This window comes from Pteropus alecto, unplaced genomic scaffold, assembly GCF_000325575.1.
Source record: "Pteropus alecto unplaced genomic scaffold, ASM32557v1 scaffold65, whole genome shotgun sequence".
NCBI classification, from domain to species: Eukaryota; Metazoa; Chordata; class Mammalia; order Chiroptera; family Pteropodidae; genus Pteropus; species Pteropus alecto.
Window position 1 is genome coordinate 511,259 of NW_006439191.1, and position 13,555 is coordinate 524,813.

General features: G+C 36.7%; 1 protein-coding gene across 2 annotated transcripts in view; it reads left to right on the forward strand.

Moving 5' to 3' along the window:
- The window catches only part of NVL (nuclear VCP-like), a 65,855-nt gene that overhangs the window by 17,881 nt on the left and 34,419 nt on the right, over nucleotides 1-13,555 (forward strand). Inside the window, exons 12-17 of one of the 2 annotated variants that reach the window (XM_006916204.3) lie at nucleotides 1,464-1,608; nucleotides 3,606-3,855; nucleotides 5,311-5,529; nucleotides 6,320-6,424; nucleotides 8,747-8,809; nucleotides 12,945-13,064. In XM_006916204.3, the coding sequence (XP_006916266.1) occupies nucleotides 1,464-1,608; nucleotides 3,606-3,855; nucleotides 5,311-5,529; nucleotides 6,320-6,424; nucleotides 8,747-8,809; nucleotides 12,945-13,064 (902 nt within the window). The remainder of the gene's footprint in view (nucleotides 1-1,463; nucleotides 1,609-3,605; nucleotides 3,856-5,310; nucleotides 5,530-6,319; nucleotides 6,425-8,746; nucleotides 8,810-12,944; nucleotides 13,065-13,555) is intronic. The other variant, XM_006916205.3, reaches the window with a different exon arrangement.

Sequence of the window (13,555 nt, forward strand, 5' to 3'; positions counted from 1 at the left end):
TTTAAGAATTTTAAACGCTTATTAATTCAGAGTTTATAAATTTTAAATTTTAATAATTTAAGACTTTTAAGTAAATATGAACAAGATAATGAGATTACTTAGGAGAAATAATTCTACCTGATTTAAACTTAAACTCAGACATAAATCTAATTATTAAGAGCTGGAAAGGAACTTAAATATCTTCTTGTATACATCAATTTGAACACAGAGAACAGAGGGCCAAGTTCGTACACCGAATCATTAGCAAAGCATAGGCTAGAACCCAGATGTTTATTTACATATATATTTCCACGGTATAACTGTAGTTATAGAAAAGTCATTAATGAGCATCTGTTTGCCACATCTTTTGTCTTGTTTTAGCCCTCATCCCTCAAGCTCAGTTCTTCATTTTCCTCATGTAAAAACCTACCTCTCAGAGTTGTCGTGAGGCTTAATGCCTCCTGTATTTATCTCCCAACCCACCTCATCATCCAAACTAAGTCATCTCTGTCTCTTCCTTCTCCCTCACCCTTCATGTGGAATCATTTGCTTAGTGCTTTGGATTCTATCTACCACATTGTACTTAAATTGGTCTTTTCCTTTAAATATACTATGTTCCTGCCTTATTTCACTCATCTCTCACCTGATCGTTATCATCAAATCGCAACAAACTCTTCCCTTTGATTCTTCTTGTTCATAATTATTATTAGAATTATCTTTCCAAAATACAAATCACATCAGAAAAACCTTTCATGGCTTCCTGTTGGCTAAAGAATATACTCCAAACTCCTCATGGCTTGGCTGTTAGGGTCCTTAAATAGCATCTTACTGCCTTCTTATTACCTGTGAGGGAGTGTATCTTCAGAGTCCCTGCTGGTCCCCTGGCTCACTTGAGAGAAAACTTACGGAAGATTCACTTTAGGCTCTGCGTTCTGTCTCTAGATTAAGCTAGAGCAGCTGAAGACTGTATATTGTATTTCCCCCACTTTAAATTAATGCCGTGAATCTATTTTGAGACATGTACTACTGCCTTGTCCAGACTCCCTGTTAGACTGCTCGCCTTGTCTAAACAAGCCACATGTGTTTGTACCTCTGTGCTTTCACTACCATTTCTCCCATGTAGAATTTCATTAACCTATGACTCTACTTATTAACATCCTGTCCTTCAAGGCCAGCATGTTACCTCCTCCATGAACTACTCATTTCTCTTCCATCATATTACTGTAGAGCTTTGTTTATACCTATTGTTAAGCTTCACAGAATATGTCTTACATGTTTCTCAGTAGATTGCGAGCTGCTTGAGGACAGTTTATATTATCTTCCTCACATCTTTCACATAGTAGACATTTAGTCAGTGTTTTCTATGTGTAGTGCCGTGAAAGTGTGTAATCCTTTCTAACCACTTAAATCACTCATGTAAGCATTATTGGCCTCAGTGTTAGATGTCTTGTTCACCACTCACCCTGTGTCTGGTTCTTAACCAGATCTGAATAATGTGGCTGCTACAGCTCGGGTCCTAGTTATCGGAGCTACGAACCGACCAGACTCGTTAGACCCTGCTTTGAGACGTGCAGGAAGATTCGACCGGGAAATATGCCTAGGCATCCCAGATGAAGCATCCAGGGAAAGGTATGCTTTTTAGAATTAAGTTGATGTACCACTATGTCATCTGAACTGGAGGCTTTGCAACTGAGGGTCAAGAAACACCTGGTAGCCTTTCTTCCTCTCTTCTTTGTGTCTGTGTTTGTGCACGTACACCATTGAAATGGATTTGGAAGGGAAGAAAGCCCACATTAAATTAATACTTAAGAAAATAATTTACTCATCAAAAGGACAATTGTTTCAGGCTGTTTTTTTTCAGGAGTGATAATGGAGTCATTATTCCATACTCATTTGTATGGCCTTACTAACGATGGCTTGCAAACGCAAAGTTTTTTAGTTGGCAGAGCAGTGCTCACTGGTCCACATGTAGGTTATATCTGAGTACCATACCTTAACCTGTGGCACTAACCTGCCTAAAACCACAGGTTCTGTGAAAAAAAATTAAATGGCAGCCAGAGAGTTGAAATCTGTGTTTGCTGTAGGACCAGCCTTTCCTAGTTATTGGAGTTGAATGTCAACGGAGCAAAGAAATGTCCACCAAAATGGCAATAATCAAAAATATCTCAGGTGGCACTGTTCAAGCAGTAGGGTAGAAATCTAGTAAAGAAATGATCTGAAACACCATATTTATAATGGTTTTGGCTTAAGTTAATGACATTAAAATTGATGTACATGATTGCCAGCAGCTTTTAGAAAAAGTAGCATGTAGTGAAAGGAAATAGTCGGGGGGACAGTGAAGAAGGGAAGAGATGAAGAACAAGTGACTTCATGAATGCAGGGAATAAAAGCAATCAGAAGGCACTGTGGGTAGGAGGAAGGGTTAGGAAGGCATGTGTGTCCTCCTTCCCATCTTCCCAGTACTTAATGTGGCTTCTGCTTTTGGTTGGCAGTTACATCCTTAGCTGTTGTGTTCATAGCCATCTGTATGCATGCTAATGGCACTCCCACATGTGCAATCTTTAAACAGTTACCTAACCATCTAAGTTTGCTTACTAATGTGTTCATTACCTGCAGCGAAATAATACTCAATACAGAAGTTGTTTGCATTTATTCAGCAAGTACGTGTATATACCACTGTGGTAGGCAATATGAGGAATATAAAGAATTGTAAGTCTTTGCTTTCAAGATGCTTGCAGTGCAGTAAGAGAGAAATAAGGCTTGTGTCCTTTATCTAGCTCTTTTTTTGATAAGTGCCGAACTTAATGATAGAGACAGGGACACAGGGGAGCCCATCATCCCTGTTAGATACAATCCTTTGTTCATCTGTCCGGTATCATCAACGAAGTCCTTAAAGGGCTTTAGTAGATTACTACATTTTGAAAAAATGCAAGCCTTCCGAAAAGTTGAAAGAATAATACAATAAACTTCTGTATGCCCTTCAGCTAACTTTACCACTTGTTAACATTTTGCAATGTTTACTTTTACTCTATATAAAAATAAATATATTTGTGTATATGTATACTTTTTTTTGCCAAGCCGTTTGAAAGATGGTTGAAGACGTGACACATTAGCCTTAAATACTTCTCCTGTGTAACTTTCATACCATTTTTTGAAGAAGTAACTGTCCTAATATAAATTTGGATATTAAAGTATATATCAACATAACTTTTTGTAATGAATAATATTAATGGTTTATTTGAGTTTGGAGGCTTTTCTTTCTGGTAGATATCCATTTAATCTACTCTAAAAGTAGAACCTACCTTATATTTCCATGAATCATTTAGCTTATGTACGCTATAATATTGTAGAATTCTTAAAGACAGAATTTTTTTTTTAATCTATTTTTTATTCCTCACAGCATTGAATATCATTCCTAAGAAAGCAGGTATTTACCTTAATCCTTAATGGAATAAGGTGAGATATGTAATAGTGATTCATATGTTGAATGAATGGACTCTTCGATCTTATACTGTATCCATTTTAATACCATCGACAAGGAGCAAAGACTTCAAATAAATGTATTTGATGACTTGTCTTTACTAGTAGGTTAGGAATCTGAATTTTTTCTTCTGTATTTTCTACAGAATACTTCAAACTTTGTGCAGAAAACTAAGACTTCCTGCAACTTTTCATTTTCGTCACTTAGCACACCTAACACCAGGCTTTGTGGGTGCTGATCTGATGGCACTCTGCCGAGAGGCAGCCATGTGTGCAGTCAATAGAGTCTTAATGACGCTACGGGAGCAGCAGAGGAAAGATCCCGAGACTGAAGGTCTGCCCTCTGAAGGAAACCAGGAAGAAAGGATTGGAACTGAGCCCACTTCTAAAACACAGGTACTTTCTATACAGATTCCTTAAACTGTCCTTTAAATGTTCTTAATTTGTGTTATCTTATATGCATGCAAGTGTCAGTATAGCAGAGGTTTATGATTTTCTGTCTTACTAGCATTTTATCTTTAGAATAATTATTAGTCACACCCAGACTATCTATCATTTCAAAAGTACAGGTTTTATTCTTTTAGTTTATCTAGAATAAATTCATTTGAAAATAATGATTATGAAATTCTAGAGCAAGAGTTGGCAAACTGGCCATTCCTCCTACCACCTGTTTTTGTAAATGAAAGTTATATTGGAACACAGCTGTGGTCATTTATTTTTTATAGTCTATTTCTGCTTTCACTTTTCACAGCAGAATTCACACAGGAGTCCTTACAACAGAGACACATGACCCACAAAGCCTACAGCGGTTGTTTTCTAGGCCTTTATGGAAAAAGTTTGCCAACTCCTATTAGCGTGTTGGGCATTTAGTTGTATTTCCTGGTTATCTTTTGGTTAGGTGGACTAAGATATTCTGCTGAGCCAACCAGATCCTTGTCCTTAGCTGCAGGTGGCTGTGGAGGACAGTCCCATGAATGTAAGAGACATGTTTATTAGTCCAATATCAGTGTTAAAATTTTGAGTTTTGTGAGTCAAGAAAACTCAAAATAACGTAGCATTTGCTAGCTTGTACAGAGGGCTTCTATATATTATATAAGTAGATGCATATAACTTTGTCAAGTAAATGTCATTACTTTTCTCATTTTATAGTCAAAGACACAAAAAGGTTATGACTTGCTGGGGGCCACATGGCCTTTACTTTCCAGAGCAGGGACTCAGATCCCGGTCTTTTGTTTAGAAATCATTTGTTTCTTCCTCACTCATTTGGAACCACAGTTAAACCTGTTAAATATAATAAACTCGTTCCTTTCATAGGATTGCATGTAAATTAGGATTTTATAAATTGAATTATTCGGAGTTACTTTTTATACCTGTCCTTTCATGTTCTTCACTAAGTCAAGAATTCTGCCTTTGAAGTTCAAGTACTTGGAAAATTGCCTGCTTTCTCTTTAGTTGATAAGCTATCAAGGAACCATATTATGAAATTATACTACCATCAGGGTACTTTTATTTTAATATTAAAATTCAGCTGCTTCTTGAGTATTTGTAAACGAAAAATGGAAATACATGGCTGTTGATGTGTTTGTCAACTGTTTATGTTTGCAATAGTTAGCCTTAGTATAGTGTACAAATATCATTCTATATTTGAGAATTATTGGTGTACCTTCACCAAATTAAATGATCCATTTAGAATAAAATAAATGTCTTATGTCAATGGAGAAATTATTAAAATACATAGAAGTTCACTATAACTTATAGAAATGCTGCAGGGGTGATTTTTAGAAGTACAAAAAGTAACTTTTCAACAAACTTTGTGGTTTTTCTTCATTTCTCTCAATTGCTCCCTTTAAGGATGAATTGCAAAGTCTGCTGAGGTTGCTAAGAAACCAAGATCCCCTCTCAGAGGAGCAGCTGCAAGGGCTGTGCATTGAATTGAATGATTTCATTGTTGCTCTATCCTCAGTCCAACCCTCTGCCAAAAGGGAAGGCTTTGTCACTGTCCCTAATGTTACATGGGCAGATGTTGGTGCCCTGGAAGATATTAGAGAGGAGCTCACCATGGCAATATTGGTAGGTGTATCTGCTGCTAAATGCCATTGGCATGTGCACGATGTGAAAATGACCACACTCATATACTAGACTGTATGTCTAAATCAACTGGACTATATGTCTATTTTTAGTATGTTCTGTTATATTATTATTAAGTCCCCAACAATGGTTTTTCATTCTTTTGAGACCTGTTTTAAACTTAATTCTTTTGGTTGTGCTTGAATTTCGTAGCAGTGAGTTTAAAAAGAAAAGTTTATGTTTCAACCAAGACCAAATTGAGAAATAAAAACTTTCTGAACTCGATCACGCTTGTAAGTGTCAAAGCAGTTTTAAAGCCCCTGAAATTCTGGATTAATTTTCATTTATTCTTACTGATGATCATTTCATGGTTCATTAATTATGATCTATTTAGAGGTGTATAACTACTGAAAAAACATACACTGAGGTCACAGGTTATCTCTGGCTTTTGAGTGCTGCCACTTCTAGTTTCTTAAAGGACAATGCCTAAAATTTTTACAACCTAGAAATTTAGATAATTTTCTTAAAAATCTTAATTTTAAGTGTTGAAATACTGTGTCTTCATATTTAAAATGTTTTCAAAAATTACATTCCAGTATGAATTCCTCAAGAGCAAGGACTTTTTTATTTATCACCACATGTCTCATGCCTGGAATGATGGCACTTTGCACCAAGAACTGTTCATATCTTCAGGCCTCGTGATCAGTACTGAAAATATGCATCTGGAGATAATTCGAACATGTAGTATGAAAGGACATTTGTAATGGATTGTCGTTGGGTTTATATTTTCCAGGCACCAGTACGTAACCCAGATCAGTTCCAAGCTCTTGGATTGGTGACTCCAGCTGGAGTCCTCCTTGCTGGTCCTCCTGGGTGTGGGAAAACGTTGCTGGCAAAGGTAGGACTCCATGGACGGACCTCAGAGCTCACTGAATTTATGAGCCTAGGCGATTGATATATATATATATAGTTTTTCTGGGGAGAGAGTTCACCACTTTTATCAGATTCTCTAAAAGGTGCATCACTACTTACCCAAGAATCTAGGAATAATAGAAAATATCTCTGATTGGCACAAGTGTTACTGTAGTAAAATCTTGGAACTACTTATCGGTCAGAATCTGGCAACCTTGATTTTGATAAAAAGTTAAGATTTTGGCTGATCTTGGTGGTTTTGTTTTCTCATGATAATAAAATAATAAAAGTTTTTCTAAACACTAGCACTATATATATATATGTGTGTGTGTGTGTATATATATAAAAAAAAACAAGGTAAAGGTGTGTGATTATTGGAATCAACACACTAAAAATAATGACTAATAAAGGAAACGGAAAAGTTGCCTGGAACTATATAGTATGGAAGCAGATAGCGCCTGAAAGTGAGTACAAGATGCACAATGATATCCATGAAAAATTATGTGCACAATATTTCATTTAGAAGCCAAAGATTTCCGATGTTTCAGGAACCATTGGGGGTTTTAATAGGTTAAATCTTAGTTATCTGGCACATGGATGTTGAAACCTAATGTGGTTGAGTCAGGCTTCATTAGATGTGGATCCTGACTCTCTTTTACTTAACAGTGTTGAGTAAGAGGTAGGAGAGTTATATTGGCAGCCAGAAAGACAAAGGTTGAGAGAGAGGGGAATCCACATCTTGAGCAATTTTTGCATAGCAGAGCACGCATATATTTATTTGTTCAACAGGTCTTTATTGAGCTCCTTACTCTTTGTCAGAAATTGTTTCAGGTGCTAGGGATACACTAGTGAACAAGGTACCTATGCTAATGGAATTTATTGTCTGCCTGGAAGAGGCAGGCAATAAACAAAATTGCTGGTTCAACACTTATGCAGGAAATAAACATGTTGTAAAAGATTGGGAGATGGCTATTATAAAAATGGTGTTCAGGGTGTGGTGACATTTAACAGAATCCTGATGGACTAGCTAGCCACAATAATAGTCAGAGAAAGAAGGAGAAGAGGCTTCCGGAAAGAGGGACCAGCAGCTGCAAAATCCCTGAAGAAGGGTGGGAAAGGGCTTGGTGAGCTCAAGAACCAGGAAAGAGCCAGCGGCTAGACCAGAGAGACACTGTCATATCCCAGAATAGGGGCTTGTGAGCCATGACATATATTCCAAACTGTACTTGAAGGTAAATGAGAAACCTAGTAGTAAAATGATCTGATTTACGTTTTTAAAGTGTGCTCTGACTGTTGTGTGGAGGTGGACTGGAGGAAAGCAGCAGTAAAAGGGTACCAGTTAGGAGTTTGAGGGGGTCATTTGTTCATTTCTTTGTTTTTTGTTTTTTTCCTGTCTAGGCAAGAGAGGACAGTGGTCTGGATGAGGTAGTGGTGTAGTAAAGAAAGAGAACGTGTCAGACTCACTTATGTTTTAGAGCTAATAGGACTTGCAGATCAATTGGATGACATTACAGGACAAGAGATCAAGGAAGACACCAGGGTTTTGGGCTAGACACTGTGTTTACTGAGGTGGAGAGTTCCGGGTATGGGGTTTGGAGCGGGTTGGGAGAGATTCAGGAGTTCTGCTTTGGAAATGATAGGTTTGAAATATACCTGGAACAGCCGAATGGAGATGCCAAGGAGCATGTTGACTGTAGATCTGGAGCACAGATGTGAGGTCCTAAGCGTAGGAAAGAACTCGGTTTCCTGATCATCTGGAAGTTTTGGGAGGTTGTAATCAGGTTGCATCTCTGCATTCAGATTGTAAATATTGGATTTTCTACATGTATAACCACGTGTTTCTCTTTCATTATTCTCTTTGGCTTTGAACCATGCAGTTTAAGCTTTATTAAAAATACCTGTTAATACTGACACCTGGTAATGACTGAAACTGATGTTTTTAAATTTTGGTCTATAAATAAATGAATGATTGCTTTCATTGGGCAAAGCAATTCTTGATACAGAGATTGTGATACTTCACTGGAATTCCAAGCTAGAGCTACACATGTACACAAATGTTCCATGTCATTTCCATCTGATTTCTAGTCTTAATAATCCTGAGAGTGTTTTAGGTTAAGTTCACTTCCTTTAATTTTCTTTTTATCCACTTCTCTTTTTCCCATTTGCCTCCTCTCTTATTAAGAAAGAGGCAACTATAAAAGTGGGGGAAATAGAGTATAAACCACAAAAAAAATCCCTGCATTATCACAAGTTATTATTTTATTGTATATTTGTCTTATTTGTGTTTCTTTTTGTTTCCTCTAACTAGGCTGTTGCCAATGAGTCTGGCCTAAATTTTATATCTGTCAAGGGCCCTGAATTACTAAATATGGTAAGTTGTTGTGGCGTCAGCCCTTGTTTTAGATTAGGAAAGTAATGGTCATTCAAACTACAGGGTAGAATGTCCTCAGATCTTTGAAACGATTGTAGAATTTTGGTAAGATCACCACCATAGAAGTGAAAACGTGGAGCTTTACACCTCTGTCCTTCGTGTGTGCAAATGCTTTTCTTAATTAAGTCTGGTGAAACTTCTGGGCCTCAGTTTTCTCACCTGCAAAATGGAGATAATTGTAATAATTAACATCTTAAAGTATTTACTCTGCCGTGTATTTATCAAACATTTTACATATATTATTCTTTAACAACCATGTGAGATAGGAATTATCATTTCCTCTGATTCACAGATGAGGAAACTTAAGTTTGGAGCGGTTATATAACTTGGCCAGAGTCTGACAGTCAGGAAGTAGTAGAGCCACGATTTGAATCTGGGGTGTCTGACTCCTGGATCTACTTTTCTTGTCCTGTTGTTGTATGGCTTAAATGAGTTAAGTATTAATAAATAAAAATACTTTTGGGGAAGAAATCACTAAAGTGCTATATAATAACTTCTATCTTCATTTAAGCAGTTTATAACTCACATTTAAGAGACTGAATTTATTTCCTGACCATCCTTATGAAAAGTAAAAATGTCATTCTGTAATATATTCAAAGAGGAAATGAGAGTGGTGTCATTTGTTTTAAAAGGCTTTTTAAATTTATCCCCTCTCATATTTTACAAGCTTCCTATTTTATACTCCTTTCCCCCCAGAATAAAGAATAAATCCTTCCTGTGGGATTTCCGTGCACCTTTGTGCTTTTCTTGCACTTCGTTCTGGCTTTCTGGTGGAGGGGGCCATGGAAATGAGCTCTGAAGGGAGGTGGATTGATGGGGGAATGAGCTGGCAAAGAAGTCGTAGCCAGAATGTGAAGGGCTTTCACACCAAGCTCGAGTTGCAGTGTTATGTTCAGAATATGAGAAAGCTAATAGAGGCTTGCTTTAAGCAAGAGTGTAACTTTTTTAAAGAGTGTAATATTTAAAATTTTTTATTATGAAATATTTTAAGCACAGAAGTTACAGTGAGTGATATAATTAACACACATGTATCTATCACCCAGCTTTAAAGAACCCAAATGAAACCAGTCTACTTGAAGTCCCCTGCGTAATCATGTCCCCCCATTCTGTCTCCCATAGAAATTACCATAATCCTGAATTTGGTGTTCATTAAGTCTGCACATGTCTGTCTACATTTACTATACATGTATTTATCCTTGAACAGCATATAGTATTATTTTGCATGCTTCAAGAATATGTTTACAGCACAATTGGGAATTTGAACACTTACTGGATATTTGAAATTCAGAAAAATTTGAAATGTGATAATGATGTAGTTTTGTTAAAATAATTATCTTTTAGAGATAGTGAGATATTTACAAATAACATACGATGACTGGGATTTTCCTCAAAATAAGGTGAAAGAAAAGTAGCTGGGATATAGAGGAAGCAAGGTCAGTCGTGAGCTGATAATAATTGAAGCTGGGTGATTTTTATATTTGGAGTTCAATATACTACTGTGTCTTCTTTTGTCACATGTTTGGAAATCTCTTTATGAGCAGAAAGCAAAAACAAAAATGCTTTATATAAATGGTCTGTGTTCTTTTGTGACTGTTTTATTACTTTTGTTCGTTATATTTATAGTTATCTTTGTTGATATGTTTACCTAGAAGTAATTTTCTGTGTGATGCTCAATTGAATGAATATAACCACACTTGGAAATCAGTTTTTTTTCTTGATGGATATTTAGGTTGAACATTATATACACATATCCTCACACATATTTGTGACATATTTTCCCTCTGGGGTATATACTCGGAAATAGAATTGCTGTATTTTATAGCAGGTACACTTTCAAAAACATTAAGTATTGCCCGCTTTTGCCCTGAAGTGGTTGTTATGCTTTCACCAGCAGTGAATGGGTGTTCCCATGGTTCCCTGTCCTCACTAGCATTGGTGGTGTCAGATTGTTAGTTTTTGCCAGTCTGGCGACTATGAAATTTTATCTCATTGTAATCTGATTTGTGTTTTAGGGGTAGATGTGGGGAGAGGTCTGTGGAAGAGGTCTGTGGAAGAGTCCAGAATGACTTGGAGAGATTAGGTGATCTAACATGGAAGACAGACATCTTGGGGTTAGAAAATGGGTTTGCTCAAGGACGTTTTAGATTCAAAGAGCCACTAGGAGATTCCTGGCAGGCCATGGGAAATGTGGGCCTGGCGCTCTGAAGAGACTAAGAGCCCCTATTATCTAAGTGGAACCTGAAACCTTGGGATGAATGGGGTCTGCCAGGGTGATTGTGTTAACCACGGGAGCCTCTGACAGACCCCGGAAGATACCAGCAGTGAGGGAGCAAGGCAGGAAAAGCTGGCAAAGGAGAGTGGTGGGTCCAAAGGCAGAGGACGCCCAAGACTTTCTGAGCTGAAAACCACGGGAAGGTCGCTTCAACCTTGTCAGTGTCACCCAACAGTATGAAAACAACGGACGGGAGGATTTTAGACTTGGCAATTAAAAGGTAATTAGTGACTTTAGGGAGAGTATTTTAAATAATTGAGTTTGCAAAAGCCAGTTCATGATTTAAAACTGGCAAATAAAGAATTAGAGATAATAAGTATAGGATCCTTATAGAAATATTTCTTAAAGACCAAGATAGTGGGTTTTTCTTTTGTGTGCTTATTTTTAATAACCGTTCCCTTTGTTAAGATTAATTACTTTAATCTGTCCTTTTGACACTAGGTTTTACCTTCCCCTAAACCAAATTTCCTTTTACATAGTCATTTTGGTTTGCTGTATCCAAAGTCTGTTTGGATATTGATTGTTCTCTTCCCTCCATATTTAAAACTTTCTCTCCCAACCCAACTGATATCTTTTCTTTTGAAATATCTACTGAATATTTTGGTATAGCATTCTAAATATAATTTTGCTGAATTAGAGTTTTCAGGAAACTAAATGTGTCTACTATATATGTACACTGCAGGATATTTTGATCACAGAAAAATTTGTAACGGTCGTGACTTCTGCTTTCCAAGGACTTTATGATATAATGTGGTGAATGTAGACTAGTTCAAAAATTATGATGGTAGAAAGTGCTGTAACAGCAGAGAAGAGAAGAGAAAGATTGATGGGGATCTTTTAGAATGCAAGAACTGTTCGGAGGTAGGTCGGAAAAGCAGTTCCAGTGAGGGAAGCAGAATGAGCAAAAGCACAAATAAAATTATAGGACGATGTGAGTGAAAGAGTTCTATTCAAATGAGAAAATAAAAATCACTGTCATCTGTGGTGTATTATATGCCTTAATTACTTTATTGTGGCCGTGTAGTCTTTAAAATAACAAAAGATACCTTATGATATTGTTGGCACTGTAAAGATGTTTTCAGATTCAGTCTTATTTAGCAGTTTTATAACGAAAAAATCTGCTTAAATAGTTTGAAATTTTACAAAAACAATTTCTTATGCCTTGCTAAAAGTGAAATCATATTCATACATATAACTTTTTATATTAATTAGCCCTAATGTTATAGCTGCTTAGGAATTGCTGTGTTTCCTGACCAATCTTAATTTTTTATAGTTTGATTTAGTTTTTAACCTACATTTGCCATAAGAAAGCTCCTAGACTCCTAGTTGGCTCATTTTGCCTATTCTGATGCCATGTGACAAAATAATTCTTCCTTTAGTAAGATGACCTGTGTAGAAATGACAAACAGTAAGTTGTCTTGTTTGTAATTAAAATACTATTGAATTAATGAAAATTACTGCTGGATATTTTATATGCTTAGAGCTTAGGAGATCACTTCTAAAATAGAAAATAATTGTGGGGATTTTTTGACCTAGAGAAGACTTTATGTTCCATTTAGTCTTCATTTTATAAATGAGAAAATTTCTAAGCTTAAATAATAGTTAATTTTATTAAGTTGAAACACACAAAACTGGCTATTTATAGATCGGAATGGTCAAATACCAGCAATTGCATGTGGTTCACCCTAATACTTTTTGGACTCTGCCATACAAATGCCACTTAAAACCAGTTTTTCTATAATTTGGCCCAAACCCCAAAGTTGAACTATCTTTGCATTGTATTTCCTATCTGTGTATGTTTAGTACGTCGGTGAGAGTGAGCGTGCTGTGCGACAGGTTTTTCAGCGAGCCAAGAACTCGGCCCCCTGTGTGATCTTCTTTGATGAAGTGGATGCTTTATGCCCTCGAAGATCAGACCGAGAGGTGGGTATCATACATGAGTGATTTCCAGATTTTTTAACTACCGCACACCTTTTGAAAGTTCTTATAACGTTTATATAAAGGTCAAGTAGTTCTTGTAAAGTCATTCCTTGAGAACACTGAGACTTCACGTGAAGAAACCTCATAATTTGAAATCGAGGCCGAGGTATAACAGTTGTATTTTTATTAGCCTCTGTGTCCGTTTCAGTTTTCTGTATATTATTTCAGTTGCACGCATCTAATTCACACAAATGAGTAGCTGGGAATGGAAATGATTACTGGTTTTGAATAGCCTGTCTTATAATCTCATGGTTCTCTTTAGTTAACTGAGTTCTTGAGACAGGAGAGAATGTAATTTAAGCCATTGTGCACTCACAGTAGGGTCAGGTAATACTGACTTGGCACCATTACACTCTGGGGAAGATATAAATTAGTCTGCATTGAATGCCACTTGCATTACTACACGGAGTCATAGTTCTTAGGAATTTCAGTAT